Below are 14,637 nucleotides of genomic sequence, written 5' to 3'. Positions count from 1 at the left end.
TTTTGGACTCCACCTCTAGGTCATTTTGTCTTAAGCGGCGTACACACACAAAGCTAGCTTTTCGCTTGCTCGCCTACTCGCCACTCTTTCATGGAACGTTCGCTGAAAGTTCCCGCGGCTTTAACTGCCAATGGACAGCCGAGAAGTACCGAACTCTGCATTCCAATTGGTTACTCGCTTACTCGCCTCGCTCGAAGATAAAATATTTTCAACTCGGAATCCGCCCACATCGCATCGCTTGTACAGTACTCGCCTGCGAGTCTCGCTGGGACACATTGACATTCTATTGAGTTCATTCGCTGAGCGAGTAACTAGCAGCGACGTGTGTGTACGGCCCTTTAGGCCTACGTAATAATTGATTTTCCTCCTCCTTCTATCAATTTGTTCACAAGCGTCACAACACTAATGATTGGAGAGGTTGCCAGATACATTTCAATACAATACAATCTGTAGGCCTATTTATACAGCGCAATATCACAACTTAAGTTGTTTCAAAGCGCTTTAAAAATACACATACACAAATATAGGCCTACACTTTCCCACATTCACACACCAGGTCTGCAGGCTGCCGCACGGCGCCAATTGTCAGGGGTTCATGTGAGAAGGTGCATAGATACAGTTTACCGTGAGGCCACTGATGTCATGACCACTATTTTGCCAGTTTTTTTTTTTTTTTAATTTAGAGAATTGTCAAATTAATATATGACGAAAATTGTTCTGACTTTGGTGTAAAGATCACCAAACATTCTCATGTTTTTAACAAAAAAGTCAAAATAATCTATAATCACGTTATTTTAAAACTGAGCGGAAATATTGCATCCAACATTGCGTTCTATTATATTATGCAGCTTCACGAAAGTCAGCTCTAAGCACCACGAGATAGAACTATACCCAACAGTAACTCGCTCCATACATGAAATATTTACGAGAAAAACAGACAAAATCAACTTTAAGCATCGTGGTGCCTTTACGTATCCATCATTTGCATGTGACGTCAAACGTTCTAGTGGACGGCCACTGGACGGCAAGAGGACGGCAGAGTGCAGCATTAATGAATGGATTCCTATGGGAGTCGCAAGGTTTAGTAACTCATAACGTAACTTAGATCAGTGTTTCCCAACCAGGGGTACATGTACCACTAGGGGTACGCGAGCACACCTCAGGGGGTACGTGGAAAAATGTAATAATAGCAAATTTATTGAGTGTAGTCACATTGGGATAGAGGAACAGAGCATGTGTGAGGGCGATGGGGTACTCATCATATGACAAAATGGCTTAGGGGGTACGCAGGACAAAAAAGGTTGGGAAACACTGACTTAGATCACCGATAAACTAAACACCGTAAACACACATTGTGCTATTTGTTACAAAAACAGATAGGGTTACAAACCAGGCGTGACTTTTCACTGGATCTCAAAATAAAAAGAGGAAGCTGAGGTGAATCGCGGCAACCAACTGGAAAACCATCAAGCTACTCGAGTAGCCTGGATGAGCACCACGGTAAGTTTCTCATTTGCCATCCTTTATATCACCATTTGTCTCTTCATTCGTGAACGCTAGTTAATTTAAGTCTAATGTGCAATTTCAATGGTTTTTTTTCTGTGAGGTCAATCTAAGATGCTTTCCATGATTAACGTTAATTAATTAGCAGCATCATTACGATATGATGGACGTATGCTAAGATATTGCAGGCTGTAACGCCCTTTCTGTCTGGTTACGGCCCTGCATAGGCTACATTAACAAGCAGACACACACACACACACACACACACGCACACGCACACGCACACACACACACACACGCACACACACACACACACACACCTGGAGGCTGCCACATGGCGCCACTTGTCCGGGGTTCGTGCAACACACAAGCACACAAGCAGGCATTCACACACACACAAACAAACACAATAACAATATCCCTAGAGAAAGATGATTCTGGAAGTATTCGTAACATACCCTAATTTCATAACATCAAGACCTAGCCTCCTAGTGCAGGAAGACTAGCCCAAGTCTGAATTTGACTTATCTGAGAGGTGTTTTCAATGCTGCAAGGGAGGGATCTCGTATGCCAACACCTCAATTTTAGGTTGCGCTGTCCGTTTCTCCCGTAGACAGTTGTCTTCTCTGCTATCTCTCCTGTATTGCCTTATTAACTCGGCAGATATGCTATTCCTGGCGGCAAAAGACTTGACGGGTAGGCTACTGGCAGTCAAAGTAGAAGTTGCTGGCCAACAGCAATAGGCTTCTTCAGTGAGTAGGCCAAATTGTCATCTTTTTTCTAACCTTATACAATGATCTTAATGACTTACTGGAAAATGATTGGACTTGGTAAAGAAAATTATTCAACATGACTTGGTTTATGGGCTTAAAGGCAGGCCTACACTGCATAAGATTTTGAGCTATTTCTTTCTAGAATTCATGCTACCGTAATGTTACCTTTTTCATGAATACTTACCACCACCATCAAATTCTAAGTAGGGCCTATTTATTATGAATGGGAAAATTTCACTTTTCATACATGAAAAGGGGGATCTTCTCCATGGTCCGCCATTTTGAATTTCCAGACATAGACATTTTTTAGCTGCAAAAATGACTGTATTTGCGCCATACTAGAAAATATTGGTTTATTACTTAGTAAACTTTAATGAAAAGATCCAATTTGGGGTTAGTTTAGTTGATAAACAAAATACAGACAAGGGCAATGAGAAAAGTTCATTGAGGCATAAGCCTATGTGAGAAGATATTTAATTTGCATGTCTGTCAATACATCATATGTACACATTTACAATTTATCGGAAGCTTCAAATTGCTTTTACAAATTAGGTATAACAGTTTAACACACCACACAAAGAAACAAACCTGGATTGTTGTACAAACATCAAAAAATTGCTTTATCTGAAATCTAGAATTCAAAATACACATTTTACAATTCACACAGAAAATAGTCTTAGGCTTAATTATAGAAATAAATCACAGAAACAAGAATGGCACAACCATAGCCTATTACAGCATGTAGAGAAGCAAAAAAACCAAAAACAAAAATCCCAACACACAATATATTTGTAAATCTGCATGCAATATGCAATGAGTCAATAAAAACAAACAAACTAGTCTGGCACATAATGAACTGCAACAACAGTTTATGTAACGTTGGACAGATAACTCTAGCAAAAACAAGCATCTTCACTACGTGATAAACACTTGGTTTAGCTTTATTGGAATATGCAGTTAGCTGTATGCATTTTTGGCCCCATTAAAATGAATGCAGCAAAATGTAAAAAAATAAAAGTCAACAACGAAAACAGTTAAGATCCCAGCTGAGCGAGGGATTGGTGAGAACATGTTCACAAGGCAGTTCTTATTTGCAGTCAGAAGAATCGTTTCACATGAAATGTTTGTCAAAAAGTAAATACTTATAAAATGCACAACTGTTCTTTGCAAACACACTGAAGATCCCACGCGTGTTCCTTAGAGTGGTGTATTGTGCAACAGTCTATTTGCCTTACAAAACTTTAAAAACAATTGCTTCAAAATTTCTTTAAGTGTCAAAAGTATTCAAACATTTGAATCTAAATAGTGTGCATATTATCATCATTTTAAAATGATATAATATAATTCAACTATATAGAAGATAATCCAATAATATATAAATAAAATGAAGTTATTCCTATGGCTTCCTCTAGGAAAAAAGTCAATTTCCAATGCCTGATATATATATTGTATTTATTTAACGAAGTAAAGGCAGTGAGTTCAAAGCAAAGACACCCGCCAAACGCATATCCTTGCATGTAAGAACATGTTTTAGTCGTCTGGGAGAAAAAGAAGAAATACTCTAGGCACTCTTGTGACTGCCTACTTGCGAACTCAAAGTAGTAGGACTGAGGAGGCTCAGCTGAGTCGTCTTAAGTAGCCCCCAGACGCTCCTAAGGTGGTCATTAAGAGTAAAGCACAGGCAATCAGCCTCTCCTGAGAGCAACAATACATCATATATCCGGAATATCAGAAGAAACAGTAGAGCTTGAATGTGTATAGTGGAAAAGCTGTTACTTTGAATCAACTTCATTTAGTTTTTCAGTTGGACATCTATGACTATATTTGTTATGTTCAAAAAACATAATAGGATGCATGCAACAAATGTTCTTATTTTTATGATGTTGGTGCTATGCTTCACTTGGTTGCATGGTCTTTTGAAATGACAAAGGCAAGTTGGACATCTGTGAAGTTCTCTTTTGAAGCTTTTGCCATGTATACAACTATGACTTTTGTGCTAGATCAGGAATTGACCATTTTGGTAGTGTTCAATACTCAACAAATGTCTCCAATGTTTTTTGTTTTGTTTTGTTAAGATGTGCCATCACATTGTAAAAATGGCCTTAACAATATTTAAGGGATATTTTGATTTTTTTGTAGTTACTTACTATATAATCTTTAATATTATGTTACATGATATCTTGTTTTAGCATGTTATTTTTTTTAACACATTCAAAAACTTCACCTTCACCACCAAGGCTTGCACAGACAACTGTAAGTTTCCGCCTCCAAAGAGAGGAGCATCCCACTGTGTTGCTGTGCATGGCCATCTGGAAGACCATGGTCCATATGGACTCTTTACCCACGTCATGTGGCTGATAAGGAATGGAAGAAAAAAAAAAAAAACAGCAAACGGTAACACTTTATTTAATGGGACTTTAATTACAGTGCTCTTACTCATTAGGTACAGTGGAATAACTGGTGTAATAACATGCAAGTACAACTGTAGTATATGTTATTTTATTATATGGTGTGACGTATCAGACCGCTGTCAATGGCAACAAGACTTTTCACTGCTAAAGCGAATGTTTCATATCACTCCGCAGGGGGTCCGGTCTTTTGTCACTCTAATCAGCTGCTGTGATAGACAACACCTGTTGTCTAGGCTACCTGTTCAGTGTTTCCCATACATTGAGGAAACTATGGCGGCCCGCCATAGTTTAAATTTGGCCGGCATAGTTTCGAAAATGTAAAAAAAAAAAAAATGTTTTTATTTTTTTTACTTTTTTTTTTATTTTTTTAAACGCTTTCCGTTTTCTATTAAACGATTTGAAAAACGATTTCCTTCCCATTTTCCTCCTGGAGTAAATACATCCTATAGAGAAAATAAGTGCCTAGTCAAGTTGTTACCTCCGCCAGGAGGTTATGTGATGGCCCGAATTTGTGTGTGTTCGTCACGCTGCTAGGGTGCGCAAGGACCACTGAGGAGGAGCCCTGAGCAGCACCCACTTACTAGGCCTAACTGGCGTACCTTCACGCAGCCACACCGGGGCAGAGCATTGAAGTGAAATGCATTAGCCTACCGCAGTCAAAATCGCTATCAAAAAGCAGCCTTAGCTACAGCCTCGCAGATCGTTTAAGTTCACAATGCTGTCACAAAACATTCATATAAAATGAAGCTCAAAGAAAGGCGCGCGCGAATTGCGTTAGTCCACGGTGATTTGCTGCTTCCCAAATCCCCGCGCACTGAAGCCATCAGTATTACAAACATTCCATAGACTAGTTCCTAGACTTCATAACGAATGAACGCTGGAGATGCGGCGAACAGTGATTTTCAATACGAAATAGAGAGCAGGCTCGGGTCAAGCCACAGCGCCAAGACCTATCACAGGTAGGAGGAACTTCTCCAACAACTGTAGTGTCGGGGTAGGCAATGATTCCCCCAGTCGAGTCGACATGTCTCTCGCTAAGCAATTGCGTTTGCACCACAATGTTGGTGTCGATATTGCAACGATATTGCAACAGCTAGAAATTTTAGAAGTGGATTTACCTCTCAAAAGTTTGTTTAGCCTTACTAAATAACCCAAAACAATAACTGACACTCCACAACCATCCATGCACAGCCACTGGATAAGGGGATTCTTGCACATTTCCATTCTGATTCAATAATTAAATGAACGGCTCAAAGTAGCCACAGTGTGTTTGTCCTTGTTATTACAAAAAAAATAGGCCTATAATATATATAATAATATAATATAATAGGCCTAATTACTGCGCGTTGGGGACCGCTGCACTACTGTAGAATATGTAGGTCTACTACGGGTGTTGGCCAATGAAAATTGTGCTTTTTAATTTGTATTTTGTTTTTAGATGGTAGCATGCTGCCAATCATCAACAATGTGACTATGTAGCAATGAGCTTCAAGGCTTAAGTGCATTTGCAAATCACAGAAGGCATAGGCTATAGCATGAACAATCACTTTGCCAATAAAACAATCAAAGGTGAACTAAACAGACCACAGCTAGAGGACATGAAAATGATAAAAGAGACAGTAGAACTATAATTTGGTTACGACTTGACGGTTCAATTACCTGAACACAAATGCTATGTAGCCTATAGGCCTAAATGCATGAAACCACATCATGACTCCACTTATGTCCAAAACGAACTGAACTTCCTTGGCGGAGGTCTGCATTCTCTGAATGCATTTCTAGTTAACTTCGGTTTGGGAGCAATAAAAAAACCTTCAGAGAAGGGACAATTGGGATGATTTTACTAACACTCCCCAGGCTTTGTTTTTTCAGCCCTTTAATGGGAGGAATTTTGAAAAACTGGCCCTGTGACCAGCACCCCTCATGTAGAATGTGTACGCCTATGTGTGTGTGGGGAAAAGACATAGCCTACCCTCTTAGACCCTTTTTGTTTATGCGTTATCAATTTCACAGTGATCTTAAATTCTTATCTCTGCTCCTATTTTTTTTTTTCATTACATAGACCCCTGCATGTGTATTATGTAGCCTTTTTTCTCAAAATATAAATGGCTGAAATGTAGGCCTAGGCCTATAGTTTCTCCATGCGCCAATGTCATACTGTACTCATTGTTTTGCCATTTTGCATTTACACTGCGCGAATAACACCCCACCAAAAAAAAGGCCCGCGTGAAAAGACGCGCCCCCCCCCCGACAAAAAAAATTCCGGCTGCCCCCATAGTTTCCAAAATTTCTGTGGGAAACACTGCTGTTGCCTAGCGGTGTTCCACAACGGCACTGTTTGAGAGAACAAGTCCGCTCCGCATCGGGGTCTAAAGATTCTCTCTGTCATGCTGCTATTCCACGGTAGCGACCTTCTCGCCGAACGTTAACCCTTACACGTCATACTCACAATGTGTATTTTTGTGTATCTACATACCAAGGGTGACTTGGGTTGGGCCTCAGTCCAGCCCTTTGCCTCCCTGGAAGAATTCATCACTTTGGCAAAGTATTATAAAACCACGTCATAGTACATTATGGTCGTTTTTGTCATTATGATATGTAGAAACATAAAATATAAAATGTCATAACATATACCACAGTTGTACTTATATGATACTATAGCAGTTATTCCACTGTACCTAATGGGTAAGTACAGTGTAATTAAAGCACCATTCAAATAAAGTGTTACCCAGCAAACATTGTGGATAGATGCAAAAACATGGTGAAATCACCTATTTCCTATAGCGTCCTTCTCTCCCCTATACGTCCGCTTTTTTTTTTCAGTGGGTGCAAACCCGACAAATTATATTAAAAAACCCCTGAAGATTAGTTGCAATTCTATTGCTACTATTCAGATACACATTCTTATTTAGAGCATCTACTTGAGTAATTTCAGTATACCGTCTGTGACTTTATTTGCTGACAAACAAACTAATAACTATGTGATTTGTATGCAACCGTCTTTAACCATGACCATATCGATCAAAAAAACATTGCAACTGCCATGAACAACTCCGCTCTGCCCACAGGTGGTGAAACTAGAGAAGGTTAGGCATTTGGGATGAAATTGGAAGGTTATTGCCTAGGAAATCCCATGCTGCTTTTCACAATCGTTCTGATCTGAAAGACAGCATGGAATATATCCCTCAGCGAGGGTTCCAGATCATGGTCTCAAATTGGAGAGCAGGGAGGCATTGAAAGGTGATGACTGCAGTTGGTTGAATGGACACTTGTGAATAGGTCTGGTGGTAACCAGGCAAGGAAGGTGAGGCATTAGGAGTGAATCTAGGGAAGGTTAGACATTTGGGCTGAAATGGGGGAAGGTTAGACATTTGGGATTAAACTAGGGAAGGTTAGACATTTGGGCAGGACATTATATGGCTGGAGGGAGGGGAGACATTTGTGTGGACGTTACATTACGTGGGTGGTGGGGGCTGGGGATAGCAAGTCGTTACGTTATGTGGGTGGTGGGAGCTGGGGATAGCGGGTCCTTACATGCTTCTCAGAAGAGCTCCAAGTTGTGGAAACAGAAAGCCCAACTGGGAAACTCCAACTCCCATTGTCATTGTGACACAGCACTACACAGCACTACACAGCACACAAGTGAATACTGCACACAACGAAATTGCATTTATGACTCACCCGTGGAAGGGGGCAGCCCCCAATGGCGCTTGAAAGGGACGGTACCATGCTCAGGGTACCTCAGTCAAGTAGGAGGATGTGGAGAGCACTGGTTAATTACTTCCTCCACCAACTTGGCGGGTCGGGAGTCAAACCGACAAAACTTTGGGCTACACATCTGACACCCTGACCGCTTACCCATGACTGTCTGAAGTTTCCTACTCCACCACTCTGGAAGCTATAGGTGTTGATATGTGGAGTAGGTGCTTGGGGTGGATGTTATGTTGCACAGTACATGTAGGTCAGAGTTATGGAGGACATTAGGCATTAGAGGTGCCGTTGTGTGTGAGGGTGGGCATTTGTGTTCGATGATGTGTGTTTTTACAGAGTACTGGTTACAGTCCTTGGAGCCATGTGTGGCTGGGTGCCTTGCCTCAATGGCACTTCAGCCTTAGGTGTAGGTGTAGGGAGAGGTAAGGGTGGGATTTGAACCAACAAAGCCCAGATTGAAAGACCAACTCCATAATCTTTAGGCCATGGCTGCCACGCATGCGGTAGGTAGGGGATGATGTTAGGCATTTCTGTTGGACATCATGTCAGGGTTCGAAGGTCAGAGCTCTGAGGCTCCTGCTACAGTATGGCCTCCTCTTTCTCATCAAAATCTCTTGGGAAGATGAGACATTAGATGGGAAGTGACAATGGGGGACATAAGATATTTGTGGTGGACGTTATGTAGGACGCAGGGCAGTCGTTCTTAACCTTTTTTTCTTAAAGCACCCCCTTACCTGTGCTCGAGACAAGCCATGCACCCCCAACTCAAACTTCCAACACGTGTATACGCAATAAAAAATATTTAAGTGATTAATTACAAAGATTCTTGCTTGAGACATCAATCAATACCTTAAAGGAGAAATCCGGTGTGAAATGGCTTACGTTGTGCTAAAACGTTATGCTGATGCCACATACCTCGCATCCATAGGCATCCATTCCGAAGTCCGAGCGCTAATCAGAATTCCAAGAGCTAGGTGAAATGTAGCTTGTGCTGAGATGGACCGGCACCTGTTTAGCCATCGTTATAAATCTCTACTTTCCACCCATTTACGAGGCTCAAAGTTGCTCAATACTTCCTTCCACAGAGTCCCGGGGTTATTGACATGTAAAACGAGGCATAAAGAACTTTGCTAGTGCACAGAAACAGGGCCGTTTGAAGAGGTTGTGTCACAGCACGGCACAACCTTCACCACAGAAGGTCTACAGTACAGACACTCTTGGGGTGCCAACAGGTGAGTGCAGACTCCATTCGCAATGAGTTCTGCGCTCTCACGACAGCGCCCTCTAGGTGAACTGCAGGTATGGATCGAGTGAGTGAAGTGTCTGTATCTGTAGACCTTCTGTGGTGCGGGCTGTAGCCGTGCTGTGACACAGCCTCTACAAACGGCCCTAAGGAGGCGAGGTATGTGGCAAAAGTTAGGGCTCAGCATCACATTTTAACACAACATAAGCCATTTCACACCGGATTTCTCCTTTAATGACTTTGAATGGGGACCAAAACACAATTTGGTTTTGATTCGGCTTAATTATAATTCACAAGCCTAATTATTGTCACAACTTCAACACAAACAGGGCGTGACTGCACCCCAGGTTAAGAATCACTGATGTAGGGAATGATGTTGGGCATTTGTGTTAGACGTCATGTGGGAGGTCAGAAGTGACATTAGGCGGACATTAGGTATTCAGGCTGGATATCACAATGGCAGGGAGGGGGCTGCGACGATGGCATTAGGTATTTGGGGTGAACGTCATGTGGGATGTAGGGGGTTACGGTTAGGCATTAAAGGGGTATGCCACTATTTTGGGGCTTAATACAGTTAAAATCGTTGACCAGGGTTTATAAAGGTGGTAAAGTGTCTTATTTTTCATGTTAAGCGTTGTCTTGCTTTAAGACAAGTTAAAAGAGGGAATATGTCGCTAAGCTAGTGAAAGTCAATGGATCCGTGTAGCATATAAACCCCAGCCAACGATTTTAACTGTATTAAGCCCCAAAATAGTGGCATACCCCTTTAATGATGTCATGTGAGAAGTGATAGGCAAGAGGTGACATTAGGTGCCGTCTGAGGTGCTCTGGGGCTCCTGCTGTGGGGGCCTCCTTTTCCTCAGGTCCGTGGGGGCTTCGTCTTGCGAGGGAGTCACCGTGGTATCGTCCGAAACCTCTGCAACAGGCGTGGCGTCGTCTTCCGCGCCGGAGTCTTCACCGGAGACTAGCTCGTTGTCCGCGTCCCATGCCGCCCTCCTCTCCTCTTCCTCCAGGAAGGGTTCCTCCAGCTCGCCCTCGGAACCCTCGTCCATCGCTCCTGAGCAAAAGTGAAAGTAAAAAGAAGAAACAGTTCATGGTTCGTCTGTGTGGGCAGCGCCCATAAAAGACATGGCTGCAGACTAGCCCCCCCCCACCTGCAAGGGGGCCCCTGACCGGCCAAAAGTGAAAAATTGCAGAATTTTGACAAGATGCAATATTGAAAAATGTATCTGTCATGTTGAGCTGGGGATGAAGCGGGCCTGAAAACAGCAAGGGCCAACCTGTCACGAGGCATTAGGAAGGCAAAACAAGACTACACACAGAAAATAACCTCCCACTTCCGTGATGGCAAAGATGCACAGAGCTTATGGAAGGGCATCCAAGCGATCACAGACTACAAGCCGTCACCTTGATGCTGCGAAAACAACACATCCCTGCTGAACAACCTCAACAGCTTTTTTGCACGCTTCGAGGAACAAAACAAGACCCACCCAGAGAAAACACCTTCCCCGCCACACGACCAGGCACTGTGTCTATCTGTTGATAGCGTGAAGAAAGCACTCACCAAGATCAACCCACACAAAGCAACAGGCCCTGACAACATCCCTGGACGGGTACTGAAAGACTGTGCTGAGGAACTAAAACATGTCTTCACTGACATCTTCAACACCTCACTACAACAAGCCACCGTCCCCTCCTGCTTCAGAGCAGCAACCATTATACCGGTGCCAAAGAAGTAATCCATATTCTGCTTCAACGACTACCGTCCTGTAGCACTGACACCCATCATCACAATGTGCTTCGCACTCCTTTCAAATCGCATACAGAGCCCGGCTCTCCAGAGGACGCCACCAGCTCAGCTCTACACCCAGCCCTCACTCACCTGGAGAAAAAGGACTCATATGTGAGAATGCGATTCATTGACTTCAGCTCTGCATTCAATACCAGCATACCCCAACAACTGATATGCAAACTGGACAAACTGGGCCTCAGAACTGCAACTGGCTGCTAGACTTCCTGTACCAGAGACACAAGCCGTGCGTGTTGGCAACAACACCTCGGACACCATGACACTGAGCACAGGAGTACCATAAGGGTGTGTGCCCAACCCTCTGCTCTTCACCCTGCTCACACACGACTGCAAAACAACCCACAGCACCAACCACCTGGTGAAGTTTGCAGATGACACAACCCTGGTGTGTCTCATCACCAACGGCGACAAGACACACTACAGGACAGAGATTGACCACCTAGCCAAGTGGTGCAGCAACAACAACCCCCTACTGAATGTCAGTAAGACAAAGGAGATTGGTGTCAACTTCCAGAAAGGTCACCGCCAACTCTTGCCACTGACCATCAATGGTGCTGCTGTGGAGAGAATGAGCAGCACGAAAATCCTTGGAGTGCACATCAGTGATGACCTCCAACCTCTGGACCACCAACACTGCATCACTGGCCAAGAAAGCCCAGCAATGCGTCTACTTCCTGTGCAAACTGAGGCATGCCAGTGCCCCACCATCATGACCACCTTCTACAGAGGAACCATTGATAGCATCATCACCAGCTGCATCATGGTATGGGACAGGAGCTCTACTTACGACAACAGGAAAACCCTGCAGCATAGAGTGAACACAGCTGGGAAGATCATCAAGGCACTTCTCCCCTCCCTGCAAGACATCTACACTGCCCGCCTCACCCACAAAGCCCTCAGGCTCCTGTCCTCCGGAAAGAGGTACAGGAACCTCCAGTCCAGAACCACCAGACAGGCCAACAGTTTCATCCACCAGTCCATCAGGATGCTGACAGGCAGAAGACGCTCGCTCGCTCGCTCGCTCGCTCACTCACTCACTCACTCACTCACTCACTCACTCACTCACTCACTCACTCACTCACTCACTCACTCACTCACTCACTCACTCACTCACTCACTCACTCACTCACTCACTCACTCACTCACTCACTCACTCACTCACTCACTCACTCACTCACTCACTCACTCACTCACTCACTCACTCACTCACTCACTCACTCACTCACTCACTCACTCACTCACTCACTCACTCACTCACTCACTCACTCACTCACTCACTCACTCACTCACATCACACCACAATACAACAACAGTACAGACAACCACAACCTATGTAACTGCTCCATGTGACTGCACCTTACCTGCACTCTCAAATCTCCACTACCAAGAAATGTTTCCACTTTGTGACTTTGCACCTCCAACTATGCTGCTAAAATACTGCTACTTGACCACTGGACTACAATATACTATGCTGGACTGCACTGTGTGTAGCACAGTAACTTATTCTGTATTTTACTATTATTATGTCTCCTATTATTTTCCCCTACATGTTGAATGTTGAATGTTAAATGTTCTATTGTTATTCATACTCTATCAATTATTGTAAATTGTTTATCACTGGTTCTTCACTGTCACTCATCAATGTTAAATGCTCATGTTATTATTTAGTACTTCATCACTTTACTGTTATTGGTCCATCAGTGTTGCTTGTCCTGTCTTGCACTTTGTTGTCAGTCTGTAAATGTCAGTCCTGTGTATGTCTATGTCCTTTCATGGTATAGCAAGAGAAACATAATTTCAATTTCCTTGTATGACCTGTGCATATGAAGAAACTGACTATAAAACCTGAGTACAGTTGGTAGACATGTTATCCTTAATTCCTAGTTTGTACTCATGACACCGTCTTTGTAAATTTGTTTCAAAATGTGCCCTCCAGGGGGCTCCACAGCAACCTGTGGCATAGGGGCACCAGGCCATCTTAATTCGACCCTGACTGCACTTGTTGGATCGAGTTTGTGGTGGGTCCTTGTTTTTGGGGGTTTTCAGTAACAATACAGACTGTCTATCCATATCATTAGGTACAGTAGAGTAAATGGTGTAACAGATATGTGCTAGTGTTGTACTTACACCATTCATTTACTTTTACTTTTAGTTCTGACAGCTCTGCTCCTGAGTTCAGGAAACACAGTGATAGCAGAAGAAAAAGACGCAGTAAGTATGATTCTACAGCTTGGAGCATTTGTCCGACGATTATTCACAGGGTATAGGTTACAGTCCCTGGAGAAGTATGGGGTAAGGTGCCTTGCTCAAGGGCACTTTAGACATGGAATGCGGTAGGGACTGCCAGGGTGGTATTTGAACCGGCAACCTTCTGATCTAAAGTCCCTCTTCTTAACCATTAGGCCACGGCTACCTCACAGACACGAGAGAAAGTAGTAGGACAAAGAAAAGAAAGAACTACTAAATAATTTGCATTAAGGCTGAACAATTTGACAAAACAAAAGTGATCGTCATCTATTTCCTCAGATCATCTGTGAAAAAACAGATGAGGTCAGAAAATACATGTGAGAATGCAGATGGGAAAGGAAAAAAAACACAAATATTTGCATGCAGTAGAGCTTGGTGAGTGGGCTGGGTTTCTGATGTATTTTTAAGTTTTCTTGTCATCAATGACATCAAATGAAACATGCCAGAACGTTTCAGAGTGAAGCTGATCTAACCAGTCGGATTATTTCTAAGGTATGTGTGAAAGGATCGGTTGGTTTTGAAAATGATATGGATCAAATATGCAAATATGATATCAAATATACGTTTTTACTTTTTACAGGTTCATATCCTTTCAATATCTGATGTGCCTCCTAACTGGGGGCTGTATAGTCTTTACCTGCAATGGATGAATAAAAAGAGAGAAAAAAAAGAAACAATCTTTTGTGCGATCTATACCATGCATTGTTTGGTTAATTCAGAGACGCAATAATAATAAGGGAAAGGTATGCGGAAAATTACTTTTTACAAGTTATTATTTTCTCATATAATACAATATACCACTGAGTCTTGAAAGTTTGGCAAAAACATGTTCCAGCAATAAAAGTTCTATTTATGTTAAAAATCAACCATACTTTCATGTGCAAAATGAATCCAGGTAATGACTAAGGGGTCTGTTACACAAATGCACAGTTGTTTGAA

At 42.7% G+C, this 14,637-nt stretch overlaps 1 protein-coding gene across 1 annotated transcript in view; it reads right to left on the bottom strand.

Annotated features, from left to right (window-relative positions):
* Positions 1–10,433: 10,433 nt before the first annotated feature.
* Positions 10,434–14,637, bottom strand: part of tmx4 (thioredoxin-related transmembrane protein 4) — a 37,306-nt gene continuing 33,102 nt past the window's right edge. Inside the window, exon 8 of the mRNA XM_063184680.1 lies at positions 10,434–10,698. Within this exon, the coding sequence (XP_063040750.1) occupies positions 10,448–10,698 (251 nt within the window). The 3' untranslated portion in view covers positions 10,434–10,447. The remainder of the gene's footprint in view (positions 10,699–14,637) is intronic.

The sequence above is a fragment of the Engraulis encrasicolus genome, chromosome 19 (genome assembly GCF_034702125.1).
Source record: "Engraulis encrasicolus isolate BLACKSEA-1 chromosome 19, IST_EnEncr_1.0, whole genome shotgun sequence".
Taxonomy (NCBI): Eukaryota; Metazoa; Chordata; class Actinopteri; order Clupeiformes; family Engraulidae; genus Engraulis; species Engraulis encrasicolus.
The sequence above is the reverse complement of the archived record's forward strand: the minus strand, read 5'-3'. Positions and strand labels throughout refer to the sequence as shown.